Source organism: Protopterus annectens, chromosome 1.part1, assembly GCF_019279795.1.
Source record: "Protopterus annectens isolate FY-2018-M chromosome 1.part1, PAN1.0, whole genome shotgun sequence".
Classification (NCBI taxonomy): Eukaryota; Metazoa; Chordata; order Ceratodontiformes; family Protopteridae; genus Protopterus; species Protopterus annectens.
The window spans coordinates 1,295,703,370-1,295,728,725 of NC_056726.1; the positions used below are offsets into that span (position 1 = coordinate 1,295,703,370).

The 25,356-nt window shown below is 39.1% G+C and overlaps 1 protein-coding gene across 2 annotated transcripts in view; it reads left to right on the forward strand.

Annotated features, from left to right (window-relative positions):
• SLC22A23 (solute carrier family 22 member 23) overlaps positions 1-25,356 on the forward strand; it is a 1,393,214-nt gene that overhangs the window by 1,081,657 nt on the left and 286,201 nt on the right. For both annotated transcript variants that reach the window (XM_044081567.1, XM_044081566.1), the window contains exon 6: positions 14,247-14,349. In XM_044081567.1, coding sequence (XP_043937502.1) covers positions 14,247-14,349 — 103 coding nt within the window. The remainder of the gene's footprint in view (positions 1-14,246; positions 14,350-25,356) is intronic.

Below are 25,356 nucleotides of genomic sequence, written 5' to 3' on the forward strand. Positions count from 1 at the left end.
TTCATTGTAAAGTAGTAGATCCATGTTATATATTCTAGTATGCATCCTATCTCTTCAACTCTCTAGCTAAAAGAACGGGTTTAATGCATATCTTCAAACCCCTACCTGTAGTAGCCCGCATCCTAATAATCCATTTGAGTTCTGATGTTTCTGTTCTATTTCTAACATTGCCTCCCCATTCACTAGGCACAGTGTTCTCAAGCACCATAAATCTAAAGGAATGTGTGTTCGGGGATCATATTAGAGAGCATGTGTACAATATTAGCAGGCAGATAGAAACAAATGCACTAGCCAAACATGTCATTCAGCATAACCCCACACATTCCTTAAGATCTTAAAAATATTATATATATTACTGTTTAGTGCATTATTGATGTTTGTACACACCGTTGTTGTATTAAATCCATTTTACAATCTGTAACTTTAAGGCTGAATTGGCCAAGTGATCTCACTGGCTGATTTGTGTTTTAAAAACGGTGTCTTTTGTTTTTTTCTGTAATGTCTGATGAAGCAGCAGAGGTGCTGTGAAAGCACTCATTATCATTAAAAGTGTATGCCTTGTGTTGCCATGGCTTGGTCCTTCACTGTTTTTTACTGTGATTTGTACACAACAGTTTGATATACAAATGACATAATTATCTGCAAAAGTCCAGCTAGCTGTGCTTGCAAATGTTATACTTGCACTGCCCTACTTCTCTTGGCATGGCTGGCAGTACCTCCTATCGTCACAGTCACAAATAAAGCTTTCAAATATTAGTATAAATATTTGTGTCATAAACAAAGATTTCAAATGTTAGCAGCAAGCAATGTATTGCTGACGTCTGCTCTTGTCCCTGGCCAGGTGGCTTTTTCTTTTGATTCCATTTCCCAGAAGAATTCCACACATTTACAAGTCAGCATATTTGGAAGTCAGCACTTAAAAGCTGACATGATGCTTGCTTGTGTTCAAGAATTAGCCTTTGAATATTTAGCATTTAGTAGACAATCTATGGCCCTTTCCCTGAATGTGTTGGGATAAGCAGGGAGAAGAAGACATGGGTCAAATCACAAGTCTTCTGTGTAAGCTGTGCTGCATCTCTTTGCAGGAACCAGAACTTGTTCTGTTCCAGTTCATCACAGTCAGTGTTCACTGAAGTTTCTTCCAAAAGAAAGTAGAAAGTACTGCCCCCCTCACATTCCATATATGTTACCCCCCTGTCCCTTAACTAAATACACTATCCATCCATTCCATACTTTCCTGTCCCATCCAACTCCTGTAATGACTTCAGGAACAGCTACCTTCATCCACAGAGTTGCTAGGAAAGTAGGGAATGCACACAGGTTGCCAGACCTTTCTCCTATGTCATAAAAACATTAAACACATATCTATGGAAAATTTAGAGTCACCAATCCACTTACATAATGTCTTTGGGATATGTGAGGAAATTGGAGTATCCAGAGAAAACTCATGTAAAGATAAGAAGGACATGCAGGCTGCACACAGAAGGCACCCCAGACAAGAACTGAATTTAGATTGTGTCTTGCTACAAGACAGCAATGTTTCTTGTTTTGCCATCCACACCAGTACCAGGGATACATCGATATTAAGAAATGGGGAACATTTTGATGAATCATGTTTATGATGAGTTGGACCATGATGAACTGTCATGTTTCCCTGTGTGTGCATCCATGTATCAGACCAAATCATGACCAGAACTATCCCGCTCATCCTTACAACAACAAAAAAAGCCAGTGCTAGCAGCAGGCATTCAGCTTCATGGCATCAGCATGAGTCATTACAAAGGGCTATGCTTATGTTAGTTACACATAGTAACAAGTAGTAGTGACTTCCGCTAAGTGCTCTGTGGAACATTCTGCTCTGTGGCACATTCAGTTATGGTGAGACTTCCGCTAAGTGCTCTGTGGCACATTCGGTTATGGTGAGACTTTTGCTAAGTGCTCTGTGGCACATTCAGTTATGGTGAGACTTCTGCTAAGTTCTCTGTGACACATTCGGTTATGGTGAGACTTCCGCTAAGTTCTCTGTGACACATTCAGTTATGATGAGACTTCCGCTAAGTGCTGTGTGGCACATTTAGTTATGGTGAGACTTCCGGAAAGTACTTTGTGGCACATTCAGTTATGGTGAGATGTCCACTAAGTGCTCTGTGGCACATTCAGTTATGGTGAGATGTCCACTAAGTGCTCTGTGGCAATTTCAGTTATGGTGAGACTTACACTCGCTAAGTGCTCTGTGGCACATTTAGTTATGTTGAGATGTCCGCTAAGTGTTCTGTGGCACATTCAGTTATTGTGAGACTTCCACTCGCTGATTGCTCTGTAGCACATTCAGTTATGGTGAGACTTCTGCTAAGTGCTCTGCGGCACATTCAGTTATGGTGAGACTTCTGCTAAGTGCTCTGTGGCACATTCAGTTATGGTGAGACTTCCACTCACTAAGTGCTCTGTGGCACATTCAGTTATAGTGAGACTTCCGCTAAGTGCTCTGTGGCACATTCAGTTATGGTGAGACTTCCACTAAGTGATTTGTGGCACATTTAGTTATGGTGAGATGTCCACTAAGTGCTCTGTGGTACATTCAGTTATGGTGAGATGTCCACTAAGTGCTCTGTGGCAATTTCAGTTATGGTGAGACTTATACTCGCTAAGTGCTCTGTGGCACATTTACTTATGTTGAGATGTCTGCTAAGTGCTCTGTGGCACATTCAGTTATGGTGAGACTTCCGCTAAGTGCTCTGTGGCACATTCAGTTATGATGAGACTTCCGCTAAGTGCTCTGTGGCACATTCAGTTATGTAAGACTTCCACTTGCTAAGTGCTCTGTGGCGCATTTAGTTATGTTGAAACTTCCGCTAAGTGCTCTGTGACGCATTCAGTTATGGTGAGACTTCTGCTAAGTGCTCTGTGACACATTCAGTTATGATGAGACTTTCGCTAAGTGCTCTGTGGCACATTCAGTTATGGTAAGACTTCCACTAAGTGCTCTGTGGCACATTCAGTTATAGTGAGACTTCCACTAAGTGCTCTGTAGCACGTTCAGTTATGGTGAGACTTCCACTCGCTAAGTGCTGTGTGGCACATTCAGTTATGGTGAGACTTCCGCTTAGTGCTCTGTGTCACATTCAGCTATGGTGAATGAAAAGTATTTTTTCGGTAGATATTTGAAGCAGAGAAGTTCCACATTTAAAGCATTTATTGTAATGCATTTGAAAAGGAAAAACTGTGGCTGAAAACAGACAGAAGAGTAAATTCCTTAAATAATTCCCTACAATGAAATTCTTTCTGCTGTAGGATTGTTTATTAGAAATGAGAATTTCACTATCTTTGTGCGTTTGGTATTAAACTGTGCAGTGACATGTTAATCTTAGCTAAGGTTGCACATCACTGGCATCTTACTGTTTTAGTGGTTTACACTTGGGGATAAAAAATATGTGGAGCACCCTATTTTTATATTGTATAGTTGTGTGGGTGTAGGTGTGGATGGGCGCACATGCATGCATGGACACATTTATAATGTGTGAACAGTGACCATGTTTTGAAGATTTTGATTGTGCATTAATCTGTGTGTTCCACATTAGTCTGTTCTTACAACCAGAACAGAACCAGTACTTGTTATTTACAGTGTGATTTTGATATACTTTTTCTCCTCAGGCCGACTAGTCATCATCACCATGCATTTGGCTTTGATCCCATTTGTTCCCCTATATCCTGGCAGCCATGAAGAGGAATATGTTCACTTATTTTCCCATCATCCTACTATTCCCACATGCCAAGGCTAATCTTACTGCAGCAGTCTGTCAGTCTGCCATTACCCCTTCTGGACTTGGTATTACCATAATTATCACCAGGCTGGTGAATGACTCAGCAGCCTGCAGATGTTCTTCTGTTTCACTGTTGCAGTCATTACATTTGGGTTCTCTTCTTGCAGGTAGCCCTCAGTCGGCCTTATTAACAAAGTCTTGGGTCCTGCGTCGGTTGCCATTCCTTCTTCCATGATGTAAGGTCATCAGGGGTATAAAACATGCACCCGAAAAAATTACATCAGTCTTTCTTGCTGTGTGGTGCCCGAAGCAGAAGCAGTTCGCAAGTGCCAGTCGGCCGACTCCTGAAATTTTTGTTTTCGAGTTTCAGAACCGAAGTCTTCAACTAAAGCCAAGTACTCTGTGGGGGGAAACTTTTTCTTGCTCCTTCCCGACGTCAGCAAAAGTTAATAATTGCATTACTTGTGGAAAGCAAATACCTCATTAAGATTTTCATTCGTACTGTATTCCTTGCTTAGGCCCTGACCACAGTGTACCTTGCAGTCGGTTTTGTGCTTTATTTAATCAGCGCACTATCTGTCATTGGTATATTTTCGCCTCTAAATATTTCGGTTCTCGATTTAATTATCCAGAAATGTCAGTTAGACATCCGACTACCGGGATTCTGAAAAAATCCAAAGATAAAGACAGAGACAGGCTGCCAAGGTCCAAAACTGCTGACGACGCTTCTCCTAAGCCAGTCGCCAGTTCGCCGGTACTCAGTGAGGCACTTTCGCAGCCCCTGATACCCCACTACTTCTGATTTGCAGGCCTCTACTGAGACCCATTCAGAGTCCGGTATGCCGTGAGATGCTTCAACTATGGAACCCATGGATATCTCTACCTTGGATGGGTCCGGAGCCGCTGTGCAGGCACCGGCTTCTGAGGGTGTATTCAGGCCTACGGACTTGCATATTAAACTGACACCCTCTTCTTTTATTAGGCCTAAATTTCGAACCATGCCTAAAAAAACGATGCCCAGGCCACATGCTCAGGCCTCTATGTCTAAAAAACAAATGATAAGAATGGCTGAAGATCTAATAACTCTAATCAGGGGTAGCCAACCCCCCCCCCCTTCTAAGAGGCCTAGGACTGAAGTTGATTATGAGTCTTTTGACCAGGATTCTGTTTTTTCTGATTCTTCTGATGATCTGGATTTGCCCTTATCTACTTATGAAGATTCTGATGCAGAGGACTCCATTCCCTCTGCTTCCCCTCCTGAGGATTTTTCTTTTGGGGAAACCTTACATACTCTAAGGGAGCATTTCCACTGGGAAAGCCAGGATTTTTCTGATTCAAAAAAGAGGCTTAGGGCTTTCCTTCTCCTACCTCAGCATAGGCCTTTAGCTATTCCTCCTGTACTAGACATTGTTGATGATGCTTTTTCAGAGTCTAGTTTGGCCCCTGATTCCTTGCCTCCTGCTCCCAGAAAACCTGACAGATACTACAGGGTCCCTGAGTCCCACAAGTTCCTTTTTAAAAATCTTATTGCGGATCCAGAGACTATTTCACAGGGGCCGAAAGGCATTAAGGCTTCTACTGCTAAAAATCATACCCCTTCTGATAGAGACTCCAGGGCACTGGATAGATGGGGTAAGAAGGTTTGCACTTCTGCATCCTTGACAATTAGGGCTTTAAACTGCCAGTTTCATATGTTAAAGTATCAGCAACATGTTATTGGATTGCTTAAACAGAAAATGATGTGGATTCCTGACTGTGTGGAAAATAAAGAATTACAGGATTTAATGCATTCTGCTGAACAAGTTGGAAAACATACTTTGCAATGTGGTTTTGATTCATTAGAGGCCTCTTGCAGGGCTGTTGTTACTGGGTCTGTGCTCAGAAGGCATGCTTGGCATAAAGAGCAATCTTTGCCTGATCATGTTAAAGCTAAATTGTTGGATGCTCCCTTAAATCAGGACCGCCTGTTTGGCAACAAGGCTGAGGAAGTTCTTAAAAAGATGAAAGATAAAGCTAAATCTATGCAAACTGTTAAAGATTTCTTACAAGTTCAGCCTCCTAGAAGGCCCTCTAAAAACTGGTCCTTTCCAGCCCCTTTCAGCTCTTCTCAATCCAAACCCAGACAAAGCAAAAACCCAAGGTTTCAGTCCCAGGGTACACGCAGGAGTAAGCAGTGGGGGGCCTCCACTTCCAAATCTGTGAATAATAAGACTCCCCCTATGGTAAACAGTTTGAATTACTTCCTTTTAAAATTTCCAAGCACTTATCAACTGACTGATAGTGTCCCAGGGATACAGATTTCATTTCCACACGTTGCCAACACCAAGCGGGTGGCCAGACCTACCCCCAAATCAGTGGGCAGAGGCCCAAAAACAAGTACTTTCTCTCTTAAGCATGGGGGCTATTCAACTGGTACCCGAAGAGGAAAAGGGACAAGGTTTCTACTGAGACTTTTCCTGGTACCCAGAAAAGACAGTTCATGGCATCCTATCCTGGACCTGTCTACTCTAAACACCGTTTTGGAGATTCCAAAATTCTTGATGATGACTCTTCACCAATTACTTCCTATGCTAGGCAAAGATGCCTGGTTGGCAACACTAGATTTAAAAGAAGCATACCTGCACATCCCAATCAAGGAATCTTGCAGAAGATACCTACACTTCAAAGCAAGCAAGACGCACTATCAGTTCTCTGCACTGCCCTTTTGGCTTATCTACTGCACCCAGGGTAGTCACAAAGTGCCTAGCTCCAGTTATTGCATTTTGCAGGCAAAGAAATATTCAAATATCCCCATACTTGGACGATTGTCTAATTCATGCAGAAAGCCAGGACATACTTTTGAATCATCTGGCCTTTGTACAAAGGGTTCTAACTTGTCTGGGGTACACCATAAATGAAAAGAAATCACACCTGGTACCCTGTTAAATTATATTCCTGGGAGCAAGCTTGAATACAACTTCCCAGATGGCTTATCTCACGCCAGTGAAACAAATTCATTTGACAACCTACTTTAAACAAGTTTTCACAAAAACCCTGCTATCTGCAAGACAAATACTGCAAGCATTGGGGTTCATGGCCTCCTGCATTCTTCTAATTCCATATGCAAGATTGCATATGAGGAAACTACAGTGGTATCTAAAAAGCCTATGGTGTCAACATTTTCAGGATCTAGAAGCAATGATTCCTATCATACCTTGCCTACGCCTAGAGTTCCTTTGGTGGGCAGAGGCCTACCACCAAAACAAGGGACTACCTTTCACACCACACCCTGCTGCCCAAACCCTAACAACAGATGCATCAGACTATGCATGGGGGCTCACCTGGCAGGGAAGAACATTCAGGGCAAATGGAACCCAAGTCAAATGCACCTGCATATCAATCAAAAAGAAATGTTAACTGTACAGAATGCTCTAACAGCCTTCAAGGACCACATTCTTCCAGGACAACTAATGGTAAAGACGGACAACACCACTGTTATGTGGGTACATAAGCAGGGGGGTACACATTCTTACCCCCTCTGCAAATTAGCCACGGCATTGTGGAACACAGCCTTGAGCTACCAAGTGCACCTACAGGCTCAATTCCTGCCAGGAAAATTAAATACACTGGCAGACAAACTAAGCAGAAACCTCATGGACCCACACAAGTGGAAACTGGAACCAAGGATTTTCAACATGTTGGCAAGCAAATGGGGGAGCCCAGATATAGACCTGTTTGCCTCTCCCCAGAACTACCAATTGGACAAATTTAGCACAAGGACTCCCCACAAACAAGCCTGGAAAGTGGATGCTCTGTCCTTCAGCTGGAAACTATCGGTCTATTCCTTCCCCCCTCTGCCTCTGCTCTACAAAGTACTACTAAAAATCAAACAGGACAAACCAAGGATGATTTTTGATTGCTCCAGACTGGCCACGCCAAAACTGGTACCCCCTCCTGCGCAGTGTGTCATGGTTATCCCCATGGCACCTGCCTCAGACTCCTTCTCTGTTGTCTCAGCAGGAGAACCAGATTCTGCACCCTCAGCTTCTAACACTGAACCTTGCAGCCTGGCTAATTACATAATTTCTCCTTTACCATCCCTCAGTAAACCTGTGATGGATATCATTTTAGAGGCAAGGAAGCCTAGTACTAGAAAATCTTATGCCAAAAAATGGAAAAGATTCTGTGCCTGGAACCAGTCTTAAGGGATGAGCACAGCAGCGCCCAATTTACCTCAGATTTTACAATACTTAACTGAGATGCTTCACAAGGGCCTGTCTTTTTCCTCCATTAAAATCCACGCCTCAGCCATTTCAGCTCATTATAACACAGAACCTCCCCTCTTCTCTCATCCACTGCTCAAGCAGTTCCTCAGAGGGGCCAAAAATTTTAGACCACCCAGGAGAGCTCCAACCCCAGACTGGGACCTTAACTTTGTTTTGGAGAAACTTTCTCTACCTCCTTTCGAGCCAGCTGCTACTGCAGACTTAAAATTTCTTTCTTGGAAAACAGCTTTCCTTTTAGCAATCACTTCAGCTAGAAGGGTATCTGAATTACAGGCCCTTATGGCAGTGGAGCCTTTCATCATCTTTCATGCGGACAGGGTGTCCCTTAGAACCAGTCCATCCTTCATGCACAAGGTGGTATCCAGTGTGGCTCTTAATCAGTCCATTCATTTGCCAACATTCTTTCCCAATCCACAGAACAAAAGGGAACAAATACAGCATTCCTTAGATGTGCACAGACAACTTTGAGTCTACTTGGACAGGACTAAACCTCAAAGGAAATCTGAACAACTGCTGGTGGCATTTGCCGCAGGGGCAGAGGGGAAGACTTTTTCAAAGCAAACCATTTCTAAATGGATAAGCCATTGCGTTCATTTCTGCTATAAGCACCATGGAAAACCTATCCTCCATGGGGATCAGACCTCACTCCACCAGGGCTGCATCTACCTCTGCAGCCTTTCTCAGAGGCATCCCTACCAGGGACATCCTAGAAGCTGCTACCTGGAGTTCTGTACATACTTTCACCAAGCATTATCATTTTCCAATTTTGTCTAAATCCTGAGCTGGCTTTGCCACTGCAGCCTTGCAGGACCTTATAGCCAGTCCTAATGCTCCCTAAATTCCTCCTCCCAACCATAGCTTTGGGAATCTACCCAAATGTAATGACTGCAACAGTGAAACACGAAGAACATAATACAGTTGTGTACACTTACCATAAATGTAGATGTTCAAGTGTATTCACTGTTGCAGTCCTGGTTACCCTCCCTCTTTCCCCCTAACTTCTTTTGGCTATACCTATTCTTTCCTTTACTGTGCTTAAAAGTCTTTTTGGTGTATTTGCTTTTTTGTTGGAGGTATATCATTGTACTTATATATTTAATTGCTTCCCATTAGGGGGTCATCTGATGTCTGGGGCAAGAAAAACTGATGTAATGGCGTCGGCTGCATGTTTTATATCCCTGATGACCTGACGTCATGGAAGAAGGGACAGCAACCAATGCAGGACCCAAGACTTTGTTAATCAGGCCGACTGAGGGCAACCTGCAAGCAGATAACCCAAATGTAATGACTGCAACAGTGAATACACTCGAACATCTACATTTATGGTAAGTGTACACAACTGTACTTTTCAGTGCCTGTCCATACACATTAGTGAGGGCACTGACCTATAGCTACAGCATCATGTACTGCTTTAGGCAACCATATGCATGTTATGATCTTTACCTTTGCCTGCAGGACGCCTTTTCCTGACTCTCACAGTCAAGGGTTTACTCCTGCACTACTTGGAATTAAATTGTTTTCTACATAGTGTGGTTCAAATTTTGTACATTGTTGACATATGTGTATCTTTTTGAGGCCATTTTATATTATATTATTTGTTATATATTGTTTTACTAAAGATGAGGGAGGGGGTTGATCCTAGGTGTATGTGCTTCAGCCACTGTGTGAGAGAAGCATTTCTGATGTTGTCCTTGTTAAAAACAGAGTAATGTATGTGTTTCTTATTTATAAGCAAGCTGCATTTTGCACATATGAGACCAATGTTCAGTTTCACATAATAATTAGAAAAATATTTAGGTACTATGTAAATATAGTAGTGTTGCCTTAACAGTGGTTCTTCAAAGTTAAGAAAATGTATTTTTTGTTTGTGACTTTCATGTGCTGCTTCCTCATGCATGGAGGAGAGAGGATCCTTGCTGCATCCCTTCTGTAAAATGTCTCATCTCATAATTGGAATAGGTCCAGCTCTCCATTTTGTGAGGATTAACAGTATGGTCCATTTGCAACCTTGAAATGTTAGGAGTCCCAAACATCAGTCATACCATTTGCTACTGAGGTTCATAAAACCCCAACAAGTTTCTGTTAATGTTTTCCCTTCTTTATCTATAGAAGTCCTGTGTTCCTTCAGTAGCAGAGCAGTGCTTGCTAATGAGTTTGACAATGGAACAGACTATGTTCTGCCTCATTAGAGCAATGTTTCTTCTGAAATGGTGTACTGGTGTAGGGCTTCTTTCATTGTAGCCAAGTTTGTAGGAGCTCATTATCCTGAGAATATAATGTAAGAAGCTGAGTTCATCAGATTCATGCCCTGTTAGAGCCATTGTGTGCCTGGCCAAGTAGCATGGTGATGACAGCAGTCTAAATATGCACTTCAAAGAGGTATCTTATGATGGCGTCCTATCCTCTAACAAGGAAGAGTTAAGCTTGTGTTCATGCGAGAAAATAACTAGCGTCCATAGAGGACATCAGTGAGTTTCTGAGTTTGTTGAGCTACAAACTGGGCATATGCATTCTTCAAGACACTGAACCCTATCTTCACAACTAGTAGTTCTCAAGTCTGTGAACATTTGTGTTTATAGTTATTCACGTTTTTCACAAGCAAAGAACAGAGTTTTCCGTTTGTAGCTGTACTGCAACCATGACGATTTTTTTCAGCATGATAATCAATGATCAGGTTTGATGTTAGGAAGTCCCAGCTAAAGAGCATTGCAAAGGTCCAGTGTAGAGGGGGACCAAGGCATGCACAGCCACTGAAAGGTCAGTGTAAAATAAGAGCTGCTTAATCACTGAGATGTTTGCAAATAGAAACATAAAGATTTCACAATATCCAACACTTAGTCCCGAAGTGTTTGCTTGGAATCTAAAATAGCGTCAAATCTATGCACCTTTTATTAATTAATTAATTACTTAATTAATCAATTAATTCTATTTTTGCATGCATTTGTTGACCAGCATAGGGCACTAATCCGTGTGGTCCATTTTCAGGCTCAACCCACGACTTCCCAACAGATAAAATAAAGATATGAGGTAATATAAGAAGTTAGTTACACAGTAATTTACATTAGGAAAATGCTAATACAATCAAAGGCCCAAAAAGTGTAAGATCAATTAATGCATGTTTGTCAATAGGTTGCTAAACTTCTTACAGAAGGACTCATTAAAGCATGTATGTTTTCCAACGAATATTGTGTTATGCTATGAACTCCAGTAAAGGAATACTGCATTATGCTACATAATGAATTTCATCCCACTGTAACAACACAGATTGTAAGAAACAAAGTGATACTGGTGTTTTAGTATTATAAAAATGCAATATGATATAAACATGTAATTTTATGGGGAGTTTGAAGTATTGTTTTTGTTTTAATAATGTGCCCACTTATAGAACATATGATATACAGGGTCTCTGTAACATAATCAGCATGTCTGAAACAATGTAACATTTCCTCTAACTTTACCTTTTCACTCCCATATGTGTTGTTCTGTGTATGTTACAGATTTTTGCCTGATATGTCATACAAATGAAGTACCATATCGTCATAACTTGGACTTTTATGGTACTATTTGAAATGTTATGTTATAGTTGGGGGGGGTTCCATGTTAATGTTCAGCACTTAGTCACCTGGTGGTGTAAACCTTGGCTATAGATGAGTGTCATTGTTGAAGTTACACCACGACCCCATGCTCAAAAATGGGAAAAAGGGGTTGTAGATGGATAGATTACTGTTTAGCACTCTGCCACTTGGGAAAACTTGCCAATGTTTTCCATTTATTGATGTACACAAGGAGGAGCCGAGTAGGCAGGAGAAGCATCTCTGGGTGTAATAGGTGAGAAGAGAAAGTGTGGACATTAGGTTGGGAGGAGGAGGAGGAAGTTGAAAGTTATGAGACACAGGTTTTAGGGGAGTAATTTGTGTCTAACAAGTGGAGGAGGAGAAAGGAGGCAGAAAGGGGAGGTGTATGAAGAGGATCTTTATGGTGGTGGCAGTAAATTTCTTATAGCTGTATGTGTTGTCTGGAGTAGCACAGGATGGCAAGAGAAAGGCCTGTTCTTAGCTGGGTCTGGGATTGTGTGTGTGTGTGTGTGTGTGTGTGTGTGTGTGTGTAAGAAGTTGCCAAAGAAGAATGTGTGGCTGTCACAATAGATTCAGTATTTTAATGTGGGGAATACTTATGACTAGTGGGCCTCAAACATTTGGCAGCAATGAGTGCAACGAGTGTTGTTGAGCTGTGTTGTGAAACAGTTTAAATGATAGCACTGTTTGTAAAGCAATTGTATTTGGATTGGTTGAAAAGGAAGTCTCTCACCTTTTTGCAGAAATTTAGGATTGGTTGTAATGATTTATTAGAAAAAGTGTGCTCTGTGTATATCATTATCAACAAATTCAGACTTATTGCCACCATATATGATGAAATTAAGGAGGGGAGGAGCAGAAGAATCACATGAACTGCCATGTCTCAGTTTTGGAGGTATTGAGTTTCAATCAGTTATGTGTTAGCATACAAAGTACAGTCTTCAAGTTATCAGCCATCATTTTTGCTATTCACGTCACACATTGTTTTAGAAAGAAATGTGTCTCAGCCTGCGCCATGCAGAGTAGACAGGACACTTTGTGTAGTTAGCCAGCACTCACAATTTTACATTCAAGCATTGTGTCTTGCTAAATTAGTGAAGTTCTGTCCAATACACAACAGGTAAAGTAAAAGTCTTCTTCAAATAGTTAGTTGGGAAAGTCTTTATATGAAGAAGAGGGCCAAGTTATACTACAACAGCACATTGGGAAGTACTGCTGCTTTTGGTTACCGAAGCATTATTTTATCCATGTAACTGTAGGAAGTTAAGGGCATTACCAGCTCTTTGAGGTGTCACTGCCATCCACATATGAATAAGCAGAGCTGCTTTACTGGCTGACAACTTTCACATATAAACGAGGGTGCGTGGTATGGGGGAAGTCTGGAGTTTCTTTTTAAGTCCACAGCTTTGAACACTTAATTAAAATTTGCTCTTCGCCTTTTTATTTACTGAAGAAAATTAAATAGGCTTGAAAGTCTCTTTCTTGGCTTAGCACACAGTAGATTAATTCAGTTAAACAAACCATGCCACTGCTTGTAGAGACCACTTAAAAAGCCAGGATGACAGTGACACACAACACTCCCATTGCAGCTATTTATTTTTTTATTTAATTTTTGAAATTGATAACCCGGTAAGTGGTTTGGTCTCCAGACCCTTTTCAGCTATGACCTCGGTCTAGTAGGCACTGGAAATAATACAATTTCTCACATACAGAGAAATACTGGCTAAACAATATGAAAAAAACATATGTCTTGCTGTGCTACTATCAGACACAAATTGCATTGTGCGAACAGGATAGAGAGTCAGAAGCAAATGAATGTCAGTACTGTAGCCCCCATGATGGCTGTCTACAAAATATTAACATATTGTAAGAAACAAAATTATTCTGGTGCATTATTGTTGCAAAAAATACAGTATGGTAAAATGTTATGTTTATGGGGATTTGTGGTCATGTTTTCTTTTAATATTGTGCCCACCTCAAGATAATGTTCTAATGTTACTATTTTATGCCAGTATGTTTTACTTATATGTTGCAAGTTATTGATTAATATGTCATACAAATGAAGTACCATGCCCTGTCACTTTGATTTTTATGATACTATTTGAAATGTTATATTATGATTTGAAAGAAAAAAAAAGAATTCTATATTAATTTTCAACATTCTGTGCCACTCGCAAAACTTGACACACAAATGTGCCTGCCTTTTTTTAATGACATATCTTCACATAAAAGACTTCTCTTCACATAAAATGAATTGTCTCTGTAATAGAAAAATTCTGTCCTCAGTCCATCAAGGGCTGGGGCTAACTGTTGACAGATAAAATTATTAATTTTGGAATTTCTGCTACAAAATAGTTTGGAACATATAAAAATAACCACATCTTTGGTAATAAGCTGAAGATTTTGTTGTAGTTCCGTCCTAGCATAACATATATATTTTTTCTTTTTCACATTTTGTATTGTTGCATATTAATATGAAGAAATGAATGGAAAATGGAGTGCATAATAAATGTTAAATGCGGAAGCTTAGGAGTACCTCTTGTCTGTAAGATAGCCTAGTGCACAAAACTTCCTTGCCCTTTTTTCCTGACCTTTGTAAGTTAATTATACTCTGTAAGTAATGCTGTGCATGTTTTTTCTTTCAGAGCTAGAAAAAGAACTGGTGCGGAAGCCAAAAAAAATCTGTATTGTTAAAGTGGTGGGAACCAGGAATCTTTGGAAGAACATTGTGGTGCTCTGTGTTAATTCGTAAGTCCACTGTTTTTGTTGAACGCTGGGCAATTCCTACGTCAGTAATTAGCAAAGAGTTGATGTAGCTATTTAACACATTCCAGTCTGCTCCTATTTTGATGGATAGGAAAAGAATGATGTTCAGAACTGTGTCGATAATTGAGAGTTCCCAGACATGGCCATCAGCTAGGATAATCTCACATCTTAGTAATAGTTTTAGATGTTTCTAGTAATGCACCTTGGATAATGGCACAGGAGGAATTCAGTGCTCAGGAATATTAATATTTGATACATGTAAGTATTAGCTGATTATCATTTTTTGTAAACCATCTCAGACTAATTTTTTGCAGTAATGTGCAAACCTCCTATGGTTCAACTGTGTGAACATTGCAATCAGAACTTTAGGAAGGCGTTCATTTTCTTCACTTATTCAGCTTCATAGTTAATCCCAAAGTTTGTTGCACTATGTAGATGAAATGGACAGAGAGCTATGTAACTTAATGGCACCAAGGTTTCATAGAAACCTAGACCCTCAAGTCCCTATTATAATCCTACCTCTCAAGTCAGTGGAGCAGCACACTGAAGTTTACAGCAGCATGGCTGCCTGACGGATGCCATCTTTTATAGCATGATCTGTTTCTGTGATGCCCTAAGGGTCTTCTGAGTAAGGCAGTGCATTATTTATTTTACAGTTGTTAACTGGGGGTGTCTGACTGAGCAGAAAAAGCCCTTTTTCAGCAGAAGCCCGGGGAGAAAAGCTCCACATAGAAAAATTACAGATACATTTAGACATGATCATTATGCACACAAATGACAAAAGACATGTTTTTACAGTGGTATGCAGCACATCAACAGTTACAGTGGAGAGAACAAACAAAAAATATTTAAAAATAAAGGTACTTAATAGATTTGTGGTGTACAGCTGAAATTTGGAACATAGGTGGAATACATACATAGTATACAGGTACAGTACATACATTGTAGATTAGCCAGTGTTTGTGAGAATAGTTTTCAATCTTAATCAAGTACTCTAGGTTTAGTCTTGCAGTTCACCTCCTACAGCACATAAACCAAAATAATAACCAACCAGCTGTGCATGTATGCATCTCCTGTAGTCAGTAAGCATCATTCTTTGTTGGAAATGCCTTAGATATACTAGTGAGTCCACTTGTGCCCTGCGTGTGCAGTTTGAAGCTCTGATTTCTGTCTGGTTGCTGAAGTGATAGGCAGTGAGGGGCAGCTGGTTTTGTCTGTTAGTCTGATTTGGCATGTGTTATATTTGAGAGATCCTTATTGTAATGTGGTAAAGATACCATATTCCATCCAGTTATCCATAGCCTACATCATACATGGAAAGGCTATGTACGCAGTTCTTGCAGTCCATTTGCATTATTTCATGGAGACACACAGCTACGTTTTAAAACTGTGGAAAAATGATAAAATCCTTATCTTATTTCAGTTTATTGGAGGTTAAAGCCTACAGTTTGTGGCTAGTAAGTGACAACATTAGTTTCAATTACTTAAGTTTGCAAGTAGCTGTTAATGGAAATTTTCCTAAAGCAGTTAGAGTCAAGTTAATTCAAAGCCTGTAATACATTTCTAAATGTATAATTATTCTGCAAGGCCAGGGATCTGCAAAAAACAAGATCAAACGATGCCCTGCTGTAGTCAGGAGAGTATAAAAAACATTGAATACTTGTATGTTAAAATTCCCCAGAACAAAAAACGTGCTTTGTCCATGCCAAAGAACTCACTCTATTGTAACTTTGTTTTAGTGCTTTCATCTTAAGAAACAAGACATCTTCAAAAATAAGAAATCTCAGAGAGATATCCAATTTTAAATCTGCAGTAATCATGTGATAATTAGTCCAGAGCAAGTTCTTTGGCGAAGACACAGAATGTTTTTTGTTCTGTGGATTTCTGTTTTTTTTCGGTTACAATGTAGAACTAGCTCTTCGTTTTCTTGGTTACTTATCTGTTGAAATGTAAGCACTGGATGATGTGAAGAAAAGTGAATTGATCATTTTATATTCCTAATTCCCATCTTTGGTTACTTAACTGCTACCATTTAACAAGATTCCCAGAGTAGTATTTAACAGCAGTCTTGAGTGTTGTAGTTTAACTGTTTCGTGTTAGTGATGTTGGCTTGAGTGAACAGTTTCCTGTTTATTAGGTCTTTTTGTAGTGAACTGTTTCACCAGATGTGTTTGTCTATCATTTGAAATATTTTCTGTGTTGATGGAGTATGGGGGGGCAGGGGTCAAATCCTATTAGAATCTGTTTTCAGAGCTCAGGGTCATATTTCTAATCTATTATCTTTTTTGTAATCATTGGGAAAGATATTGTAATGAACAATACTAAAGTCGATTTCTTACCCCTTTAGGGCTTTGCATCTCTTTATCATTTGGACTACTAAAATTATTCTTCACCCTTAACTTCACTCATTAACACTCACAGTACTCTCCTCTTTCTTTCAGTCCTCCATATGCTTACTTTATCTCTGCCCTTCTTCATGACCTCTCTTCTGTCTCTTCAGTCTAATAACTCACCTGTTAACTCTATCTCAGTCATCCTTTTAATATCCTGAATTCCTCATGTTTCATTTATCCCCATTCTTTACCATACCCCTTACTCTCTCTCGCCCCCTACTGATATTCATATTTACTACAAATTCACTTTACTCTCTTCCCCAACTTTAGCACCTTCTCTACTCGTATTTGCCTTCATCTCTGGCATAATCTACCTTTTGTTCCAGCTATCCATATTATTTCTTTCTTTTGTCATTGTTTATAAACTGTAATCCATCACTACTTCATTACTGTTTTCCCCACTGAAAAATATATAACTAAAATTTTTAAAATATTTTTTTCAATTATTTATTTATTTGACATTTGTTGACTGGGTTTGTCTAATTGAGCAAGAGCCCATTTTCAGTGGAGTGCCGAGGAGAAAAGCTCCAAATACAGAAAAATAATATACAAAATGTAAAAAAAACAAACAATGAGACAAAAAGAGAGAAATAAGATAACTGGTGACAAATTTGAAGCATAAAATTAGAAAGATATGTTATATACTATGAATATAGAATTGATATATAACTTTATGCATGGTATATTACATAAGAAATTGGGGTAAGCAGATTAAAACATAACATAATGTGTTTGCACATAGTAAAATTGGGCTGAAAACATCACATGATTTAGTGAGATACAGATGAAGGTGGTGAAGTGGAGAGAGTAAAGGATGTAGAAATAATAGAGTAATTAAATTACAAGTAAAGGAGGAGGTGAGGGTTTATGTGGGGTCCTGACAAGGGCATATCCAAGAGTCAGATAGGAAGTTTTCTAATTCTTTTCTGAAGCTATTGGAGTGTGCAGTGCATCTTATGTTGAGTGGGAGTTGTTCCAAGTGTGAGATACTGAAAATTTATATAACATTTTATTAACAGTTTTTTTGGGGGTTTTATATCTGTAGGAGATGTTGGTCAATGCTATGGAGTGGATTAGTAGGGATGTAGTAGGTCACAAGATTTAGATGAGGGGAGGTTGTGGGTTTGTTGAGTATGAAATGTGTTATGCGGAGTTGGGAAAGGTTTAGTTGTTGAGATAATTCTAGTCACTGTAGGTTTTTTAGTGCAAGGCAGTGGTGAGAGGTATGGGGTTGGTTTGCAGCAAATCTTGCAGTTTTGTTGTATACCTGTTCAAGCTTGGTGATTACTGTAGATTGAATGTTGTTAAGGATTGGTGTGGCATAGAAGAGGCTTGGAAATAGATAAGCTTGAGTCAAAGAAAGTCTAGAGTCTAAAGTAAGGAATGTTTTGTTCCTATAAAGGAGGCCCAGTTTTTGGTAAGTTTTATTGATGGTTTGTTGGACATGGAGGTCATATTTTAGTTGGTCATCTATTATGATATCAAGGAGCTTTGTGTGGGATTCTACATTAATGATGATTTTATTTAGTGATGATATGGTAAAGGTAGATTTGAGATAAGAAAGTAATTTTGGAAGGAAAAAGTAGACGTTTGGTCTTTTTAGGATTTAAAATTAGCTGATTTTCAGTGAGCCATCTTTATACAGAAAGGAAAGAGTTTTGGGTGAGTGTGTGAAGTTGAGAGATACTTTCAGAGGAGGAGATGTGTGAAATCATCTGCATTATGAATAAGAGAGGAGTGGCTGCAGGATTTGTGAAGGTCATTAGTGAAGATGTTAAATAGAAGGATGGAATCCTGGGGACACCAGTATGGATGGGTGGGAGGGGGGAGCAGTAGGCATACCATCTGTCAGATTGCAGCCTGTTTGGAAGATATCTGGAGAACCATTCAAGTGTGGAAGTAGAGAAGATACTGTGTTGAAGGCTTTTGAAAAGTCTAAGGATAGACAAGAAACAAGTTTGTTATCACGGGATTCTGCAACTGTATGTGTAAATGATAAAAGGACAGTAGCAGTGCTATGGTTTGGATGGAAACCATGTCGGGAAGGTATTCTTGGATGAGAAATTTGAGCAGCTGGGTGTGTATACATTTTTCAAGGATTTTTGATTGAAGGGAAAGAATAGCTATGGGTCTAAAAAGAGATGGGTCAGTGGAGTTTCCTCCTTTGTATAGGGGTGTAGCATATAATGATTTTCAAATATCAGGAACAGTGGATTCACAAATTCATCTATTAATTAATATAGAAACTGGATAAGCTGTTAAGTTGGCAGCGTGCTTGCGAAAGAGGGGGGTAGATTATCAGTAGAAAGAGAACATGGTTTCAGTTTCTGGAGGAGTGAAATTATGTAAGCAGTTAGGGACAGGCTGAAGTGAGAAAGGAGTTTTGTTGGTAGGCATTAGGGGAGGGATAGGAGGGTTGACGTTCTGGTCAGTGTTGGTCAGATTGCGGATGGAATCAAAGTAGTGGTTGAAAAGGTAGGCGATATCCTGTGCTGAAATGTTTGGGTAGGGATTTGGTGTTGGAGGGCTTCTGGGATGAAGGATTGAGTTAATAGTTCTCCAGAATGTTTTGGGGTTGGAGTGATGGCTTGATTTGGGCCTTATAGTAGAAGGTTTTGTTGTTGTTGATTTGTTTTTTGGTACAGTTTCTAAGTTCTTTATAATTTTAAAGGTGAGTATTATTTTTATTAATGCCTTACCACTTTATTATTGTTTTTACCACTAAAAAAAAAATGATGACTTACATTTGTATATATTCATTATTGATGCACATGCATTATCAATACTCTCATTTGTATACCTTTTGCTAAATTGCTGGATCTTTTCTCCTTGGGACTCTGCTGAAAAGGGGTCTTGCATGGCTCTGCCAGACTATCCTGGTTAACAAACATAAATAAATAAATACACTTACTTATGGAGTTGGTGAGGACCAAAAACTCAGGTATTGATTAAGACTGTATTTAATACAAACTGCATATATGCTTTGCTAAGTGTTCTTGTAAACTGAGTGATAACTCAGAAAATAGGAAACTGCTGACTTTACTATACTCATCTTTTCATGATTGTTCTGTGTGAGCAGTGGGCGCGATTCCAGTTCACCCATCTAAAGAAGGCCATTTTCTTTGTGCCTTCAGTGAAGGGGTTCCTTGAAACCCATCAAAATGGCAACATTTTGAAGGGAAAAATGCCAGTACAGCTGATCAAAAATCACCTACTTTTGCACACCAACTTATTTTTCAGTATGAGATTGCAGTACAGTGGGATCAGGGAATTTGTTGTTTCCCAATGTATAGCAATATCTGAGTTGGTGTATATATACAGTGCAATGAAAAAGTATTTGCCCCTTCCTAATTTCTTATTTTTTTGCATGTTTGTCACACTTAAATGTTTCAGAGCATCAAAAAAATGTAAATATTAGACAAAGATAACCCACGTAAATACAAAATGCAGTTTTTAAGTGATGATTTTATTTATTAAGGGAAAAAAATTTCCAAACCTACATGGCCCTATGTGAAAAAGTAATTGCCCCCTAAACCTAATAATTGGTTGTGCCACCCTTAGCAGCAACAACTGCAATCAAGCGTTTGTGATAACTGGTAATGAGTTTTTCACATCACTGTTGAGGAATTTTGGCCCACTTTTCTTTGCAGAATTGTTTTAATTCAGCCATATTGGAGGGTTTCCGAGCATGAACCGCCTTTTTAAGGTCATGCCACAGCATCTCAATTGGGTTAAAGTCAGGACTTTGACTAGGCCACTCCAAAACCTTCATTTTGTTTTTTTTTAAGCCATTCAGAGGTGGACTTGCTGGTGTGTTTTGTATCATTGTCCTGCTGCAGAACCCAAGTGTGCTTCAGCTTGGTCACAAAATGATGGCCGGACATTATTCTTCAGGATTTTTTGGTAGAGAACAGAATTCATGGTTCCATCAATCACAGCAAGTCATCCAGGTCCAGAAGCAGCAAAGCAGCCCCAGACCATCACACTACCACCACCATGTTTGACTGTTGGCATGATGTTCTTTTTCTGAAATGCTGTGTTACTTTTACGCCAGATGTAACGGGATGCATACCTCCCAAAAAGTTCAGTTTTTGTTTTGTCAGTCAATAGAATATTTTCTCAAAAGTCTTGTGGATCATCAAGATGTTTTTTGGCAAAAGTGAGATGAGCCTTTATGTTCTTTTTGGTCAGCAGTGGTTTTCGCCTCTTGACTCTGCCATGTATGCCATTTTTGTCCAGTCTCTTTCTTATAGTTGAGTCATGAACACTGACCTTAACTGAGGCAAGTGAGGCCTGCAATTCTTTAGATGTTGTTCTAGGTTCTTTTATGACCTCTTGGATGAGTCATCGCTGCGCTCTTAGGGTAAATTTTTGTAGGCCGGCCACTCCTGGGAAGGTTCACCACTGTTCCATATTTTCTCCATTTGTGGATAATTGCTCTCACCATGGTTTGCTGGAGTCCCAAAGCTTTAGAAATGGGTTTGTAACCTTTTACAGACTGATAGATGTCAATTACTTTGTTTCTCATCTTTTCCTGAATTTCTTTAGATCGCGGCGTAATGTCTTCCTTTTTGGGATCTTTTGGCCTACTTCACTTTGTCTGACAGGTTCTATTTAAGTGATCTCTTGATTCAGCAGGTCTGGCAGCAATCAGGCCTGAGTATGGCCAGTGAAATTGAACTCAGCTTTCCCAAAAATGTGATTAACCACAGTTACTTCATGATTTAACAAGGGAGGCAATTACTTTTTCACATAGGGTCATGTAGGTTTGGATAGTTTTTTTCCTTAATAAGTAAAATCATCACTTAAAAACTGCCTTTTGTGTTTACTTGGTTTATCTTTGTCTAATATTTAAATTTGTTTGATCTGAAATATTTAAGTGTGACAAACATGCAAAAAAATAAGAAATCAGGAAGGGAGTAAATACTTTTTCATTGCACTGTTATTAGCAGGGTGGTCGGTGGATGAAGGGAGGGGCTTGCCTCCTAAAAAAATATTTTTTTCTAATCTTTATGATTCACAGTCAGGTGTATTCAAATCTTTGTGATTTGAACTGCTTGACTTGCATGACATGCATTCGATGTTTTGGTGCTTGGAGTGTCTGTCCTAGACTCTGGTGAATATACAGAGCTGAACCTAGTACTGCAGTTAAGCACAGTCTTTCTGTTAAACATTACCTGGAGTACTCTACTACACGGCACAAGACCATTGCAGATTCATAGAATGGTACACTAGTATAACTCTGGTGCAGCACTTTTCACAGAAACCCTCTTGTAAAACATCCTACCCTGTCTTCAAACAGCTGTCTACTGTTAAAACAGCAGAAGACATTGCCTCAGACTGAGGGAAAAAAAAAAGACTGCAACATTTTATTTTGTCCATGTCATATGCAGTGCTTGCCATCTTTAGTGTCAAGTTTTGGTAGGGTGCTTATCTGTCACATGATTTAGCAGAACTCTGTAGCTGTACTTTAGAGACCACAGAGCTTATCTAGGACATATAAACACTAATTTCTTAAGTACTCAACGGCTGTAGCTTTTAAAATTATACTACTTGTACCTATATCCTTGAAAGATGATTGTGATTTGTATAGGAGGTTGTAGCCTAAGGAAGAGATTCTACCAAATTAAGTCCTGGAAGGTCCTCATGAAGTGGATGTAATTTTATTCCTGTTACAGTTTTTTTTTGTATTACTTAAATGGTGTGGGCTGTTACTCCAGATATTAAGTGGTAAGCAAATTAATTGAGGCTTCATCCAAGGCTGTCCCCAAAATAGTTGCATGCCAAAGGTCCTGTTGTTAGGCAATGGCCTCCATTTAAAAGTTAGACATTTCTCAATTTTGCCACTGCTTGGGCATTTATACACATTACATCAAGCTTTAGTTACCCGCAGTGTAATGGCCTAACAGACTGACTGGTACAAAGAATCAAAAACATAATGAAAACATTGTAACAGCAAGATTAGACATGTAGTCTACCTCTGCAGCCAGTGGGGCTGTCTCAAACTGAAATTCTAACCCTGAATCCAGCCAGATTTGGTAAAAACAAACGTACTGAAAAAGCTTGGTATCATACAACAGCTCATTTATTTGTTTATTTGTATCTGTTTACCAAAATAGAAGACTGATCTCAGTGTATCAATTTCAGGTTCAGCCCTGGAAGTTACAGAGACAAAAAGTAGGAGAATGAAAAAAACATGAAACATTGTCCATTTTCTATACCTGGAACATGCATACATTTTACATGAGTATAAAAAGGATAATAAAGTATACCAAATGCTACTTATAATACGCAAGTGAATAAACATAGTTAGTCTAGTTTTATCAGCATCATGTAACTAGAAACTATACACTGGTTTAGTTAAAAAGTGGACTAAGATAGGAAGTAAGGAAAGAAAGAGGGGTCACAGAAATAAGTCATGCATGAAATGAGAAATAAAGTGAAGAGAAAATAAAGAAACCTGAAAGGGGAAAAGGGAAATGTGGCTTGAAGTAAAACACATGCACTGAGCTTCTTTGAGTAGATGTGCTTTTAACTTAGAGCAGAATTTGGTATAAGATGTTAAATATTTTCTCTGTGAGGGTGATGATTCCCAGAGTTTGGCTTCAAGAATAGAGAAGTTTTGGTTAGTGTATTGGACTTTTGTTTTGGCTGTTTGGAGTAGGTTGTTCCATTTATCCAAATAACTCTTCCCAGGTGATGTAGTACAGGTGCAAAACACTGCAGACCGTACACAAAGGCAAACAGAGGTAATGTCAGATGGTGAGAATCTGTGATCCTTCATAGTGTGGACCAGGGAAGGACAATTGAGACAGCAGGAAACATCTAGGCAACTAACATACTTACATCTGTACAGAAAAATATACAGTGTCAGTAAGGCCTCAGAATGCCTTAATCTAAGGAAATAAGGAGATTTTTTATTCCTCTTGGTACAAATGATCTTATCTTTAAGGATTCCCGGACTTATTAATAGGGAATGGACAGCCCTGTTAGAGAGCATAGCTTGCCCAAGTCTTGCAACATATTTTTCATAAATTACATATAGAAGGGAGAGTCAGGTCAGTATGAATGAAAATAGTTGGGTAAATTCCTACAGGAAAAAAAAGTCCCAGTTTAAAAGTGGAAATGTGTAGAACATTCAAGCCAATAGGATCACAGGAGGTTACTAGGCTATTGGCCCTGGGGCTCTTATAAGCCTAGCCAAGAGAGTTGGAAGAGATTTTTTATATCTGTGCTAGTTTTTAATGCTAGAAGCATTAGTAATAATATTTTTATTGGAAAATTTGCTATATTCCCACAATATTGATATTGTTTGTGAAACAAGGTTAAAGAACAATGACTAAAAACCAGTTATGTCAGCGAATAGATGTTTTTACTGTAGCAGACATTCTAACAAAAAAATCAGGTAAAGGAGTTATGATAGGGATTAAAGATTATGAGCCTTGTGATTTGATGATAACACCAATAGTGTAGATTCTGTAACTGTGACAGTAATGACAACCTTGGAAAAGATAACAATTCTTGGATTGCATAGACCACCAAATTCAAGTGATGATGGCCTAGATTAATTCATATATTTCTTGCATAAATCACAGGAGGGAAAATACTAGTGGCAGGAGACTTACATTTACCAGAATCAGACTGGAATAATATTGATTCACCAACATTAGTAAGGAAATGATTTACAACATATGTTCAGCAATAACAATTGCTGCAGATTGTTAAAAATATACCAGGGAACAGAACATACTTGATATTGTTTACGTTCTTAAGGAAATGACTATCACATCACGTCAAGTTTTACCACCCTTGATGTGTAGTGATCATGGAGTTATAAAGATTAAATTACTTCTAGATAATTCTGCCATACTGAAATCTAAACCATGCACAGATGATTAATAACAGACTATATGGAACCAAAATAGCCATTATGTACTAACTAATGAGACTGATGCAGACAGAATGTAGCAAGTTTTGCAAGGTAAATTGTTTGAATGTAAATAAATAAAACTGTTTAACATCAGGATCTAGGCACACAAGGTCAGAAGGATATATTTCCAGAAGAACAAGATTCTTAATTAAGATGACAGAGATGTAGGTTGAACTAAAAACTGAAATATATAAACTGAATAGACATAATAAGAATAGTGTAAGACAAGATCAAGAAAAAAAATCAATGGAAATTTATATAATGATATTCAACATAATAGGAGACCATGTTATAGATGCATAAGATGTGGTACTAGTAAAGACATGCAAAACTATGAACTGTGTATAGATAGTACAATGTATTCTCAATCTCAACAGATCTTTGCAACACAATTTGGCTCCTAATGGGAACATAAATTGTCCATCCAGGTAACTTCAAATGCTGAAATTAAATGAGGTTATATTGAAAAAGAACTGCACAAAGTGGACCCAAAGAAAGCACAGGAAGGAGATGGAGTTCGTAATAATGACCTGAGAACACTTCAGCAGTGACTTTTGCAGCACGGTTAGATTTTTTAGTCACTGGGTCATTTACATTTGGTGCAATTCCTCAAGCCTGCACTTGTTAAACCCAGTTTTAAGGTAATGGGGAATAGGGCAAACCCAG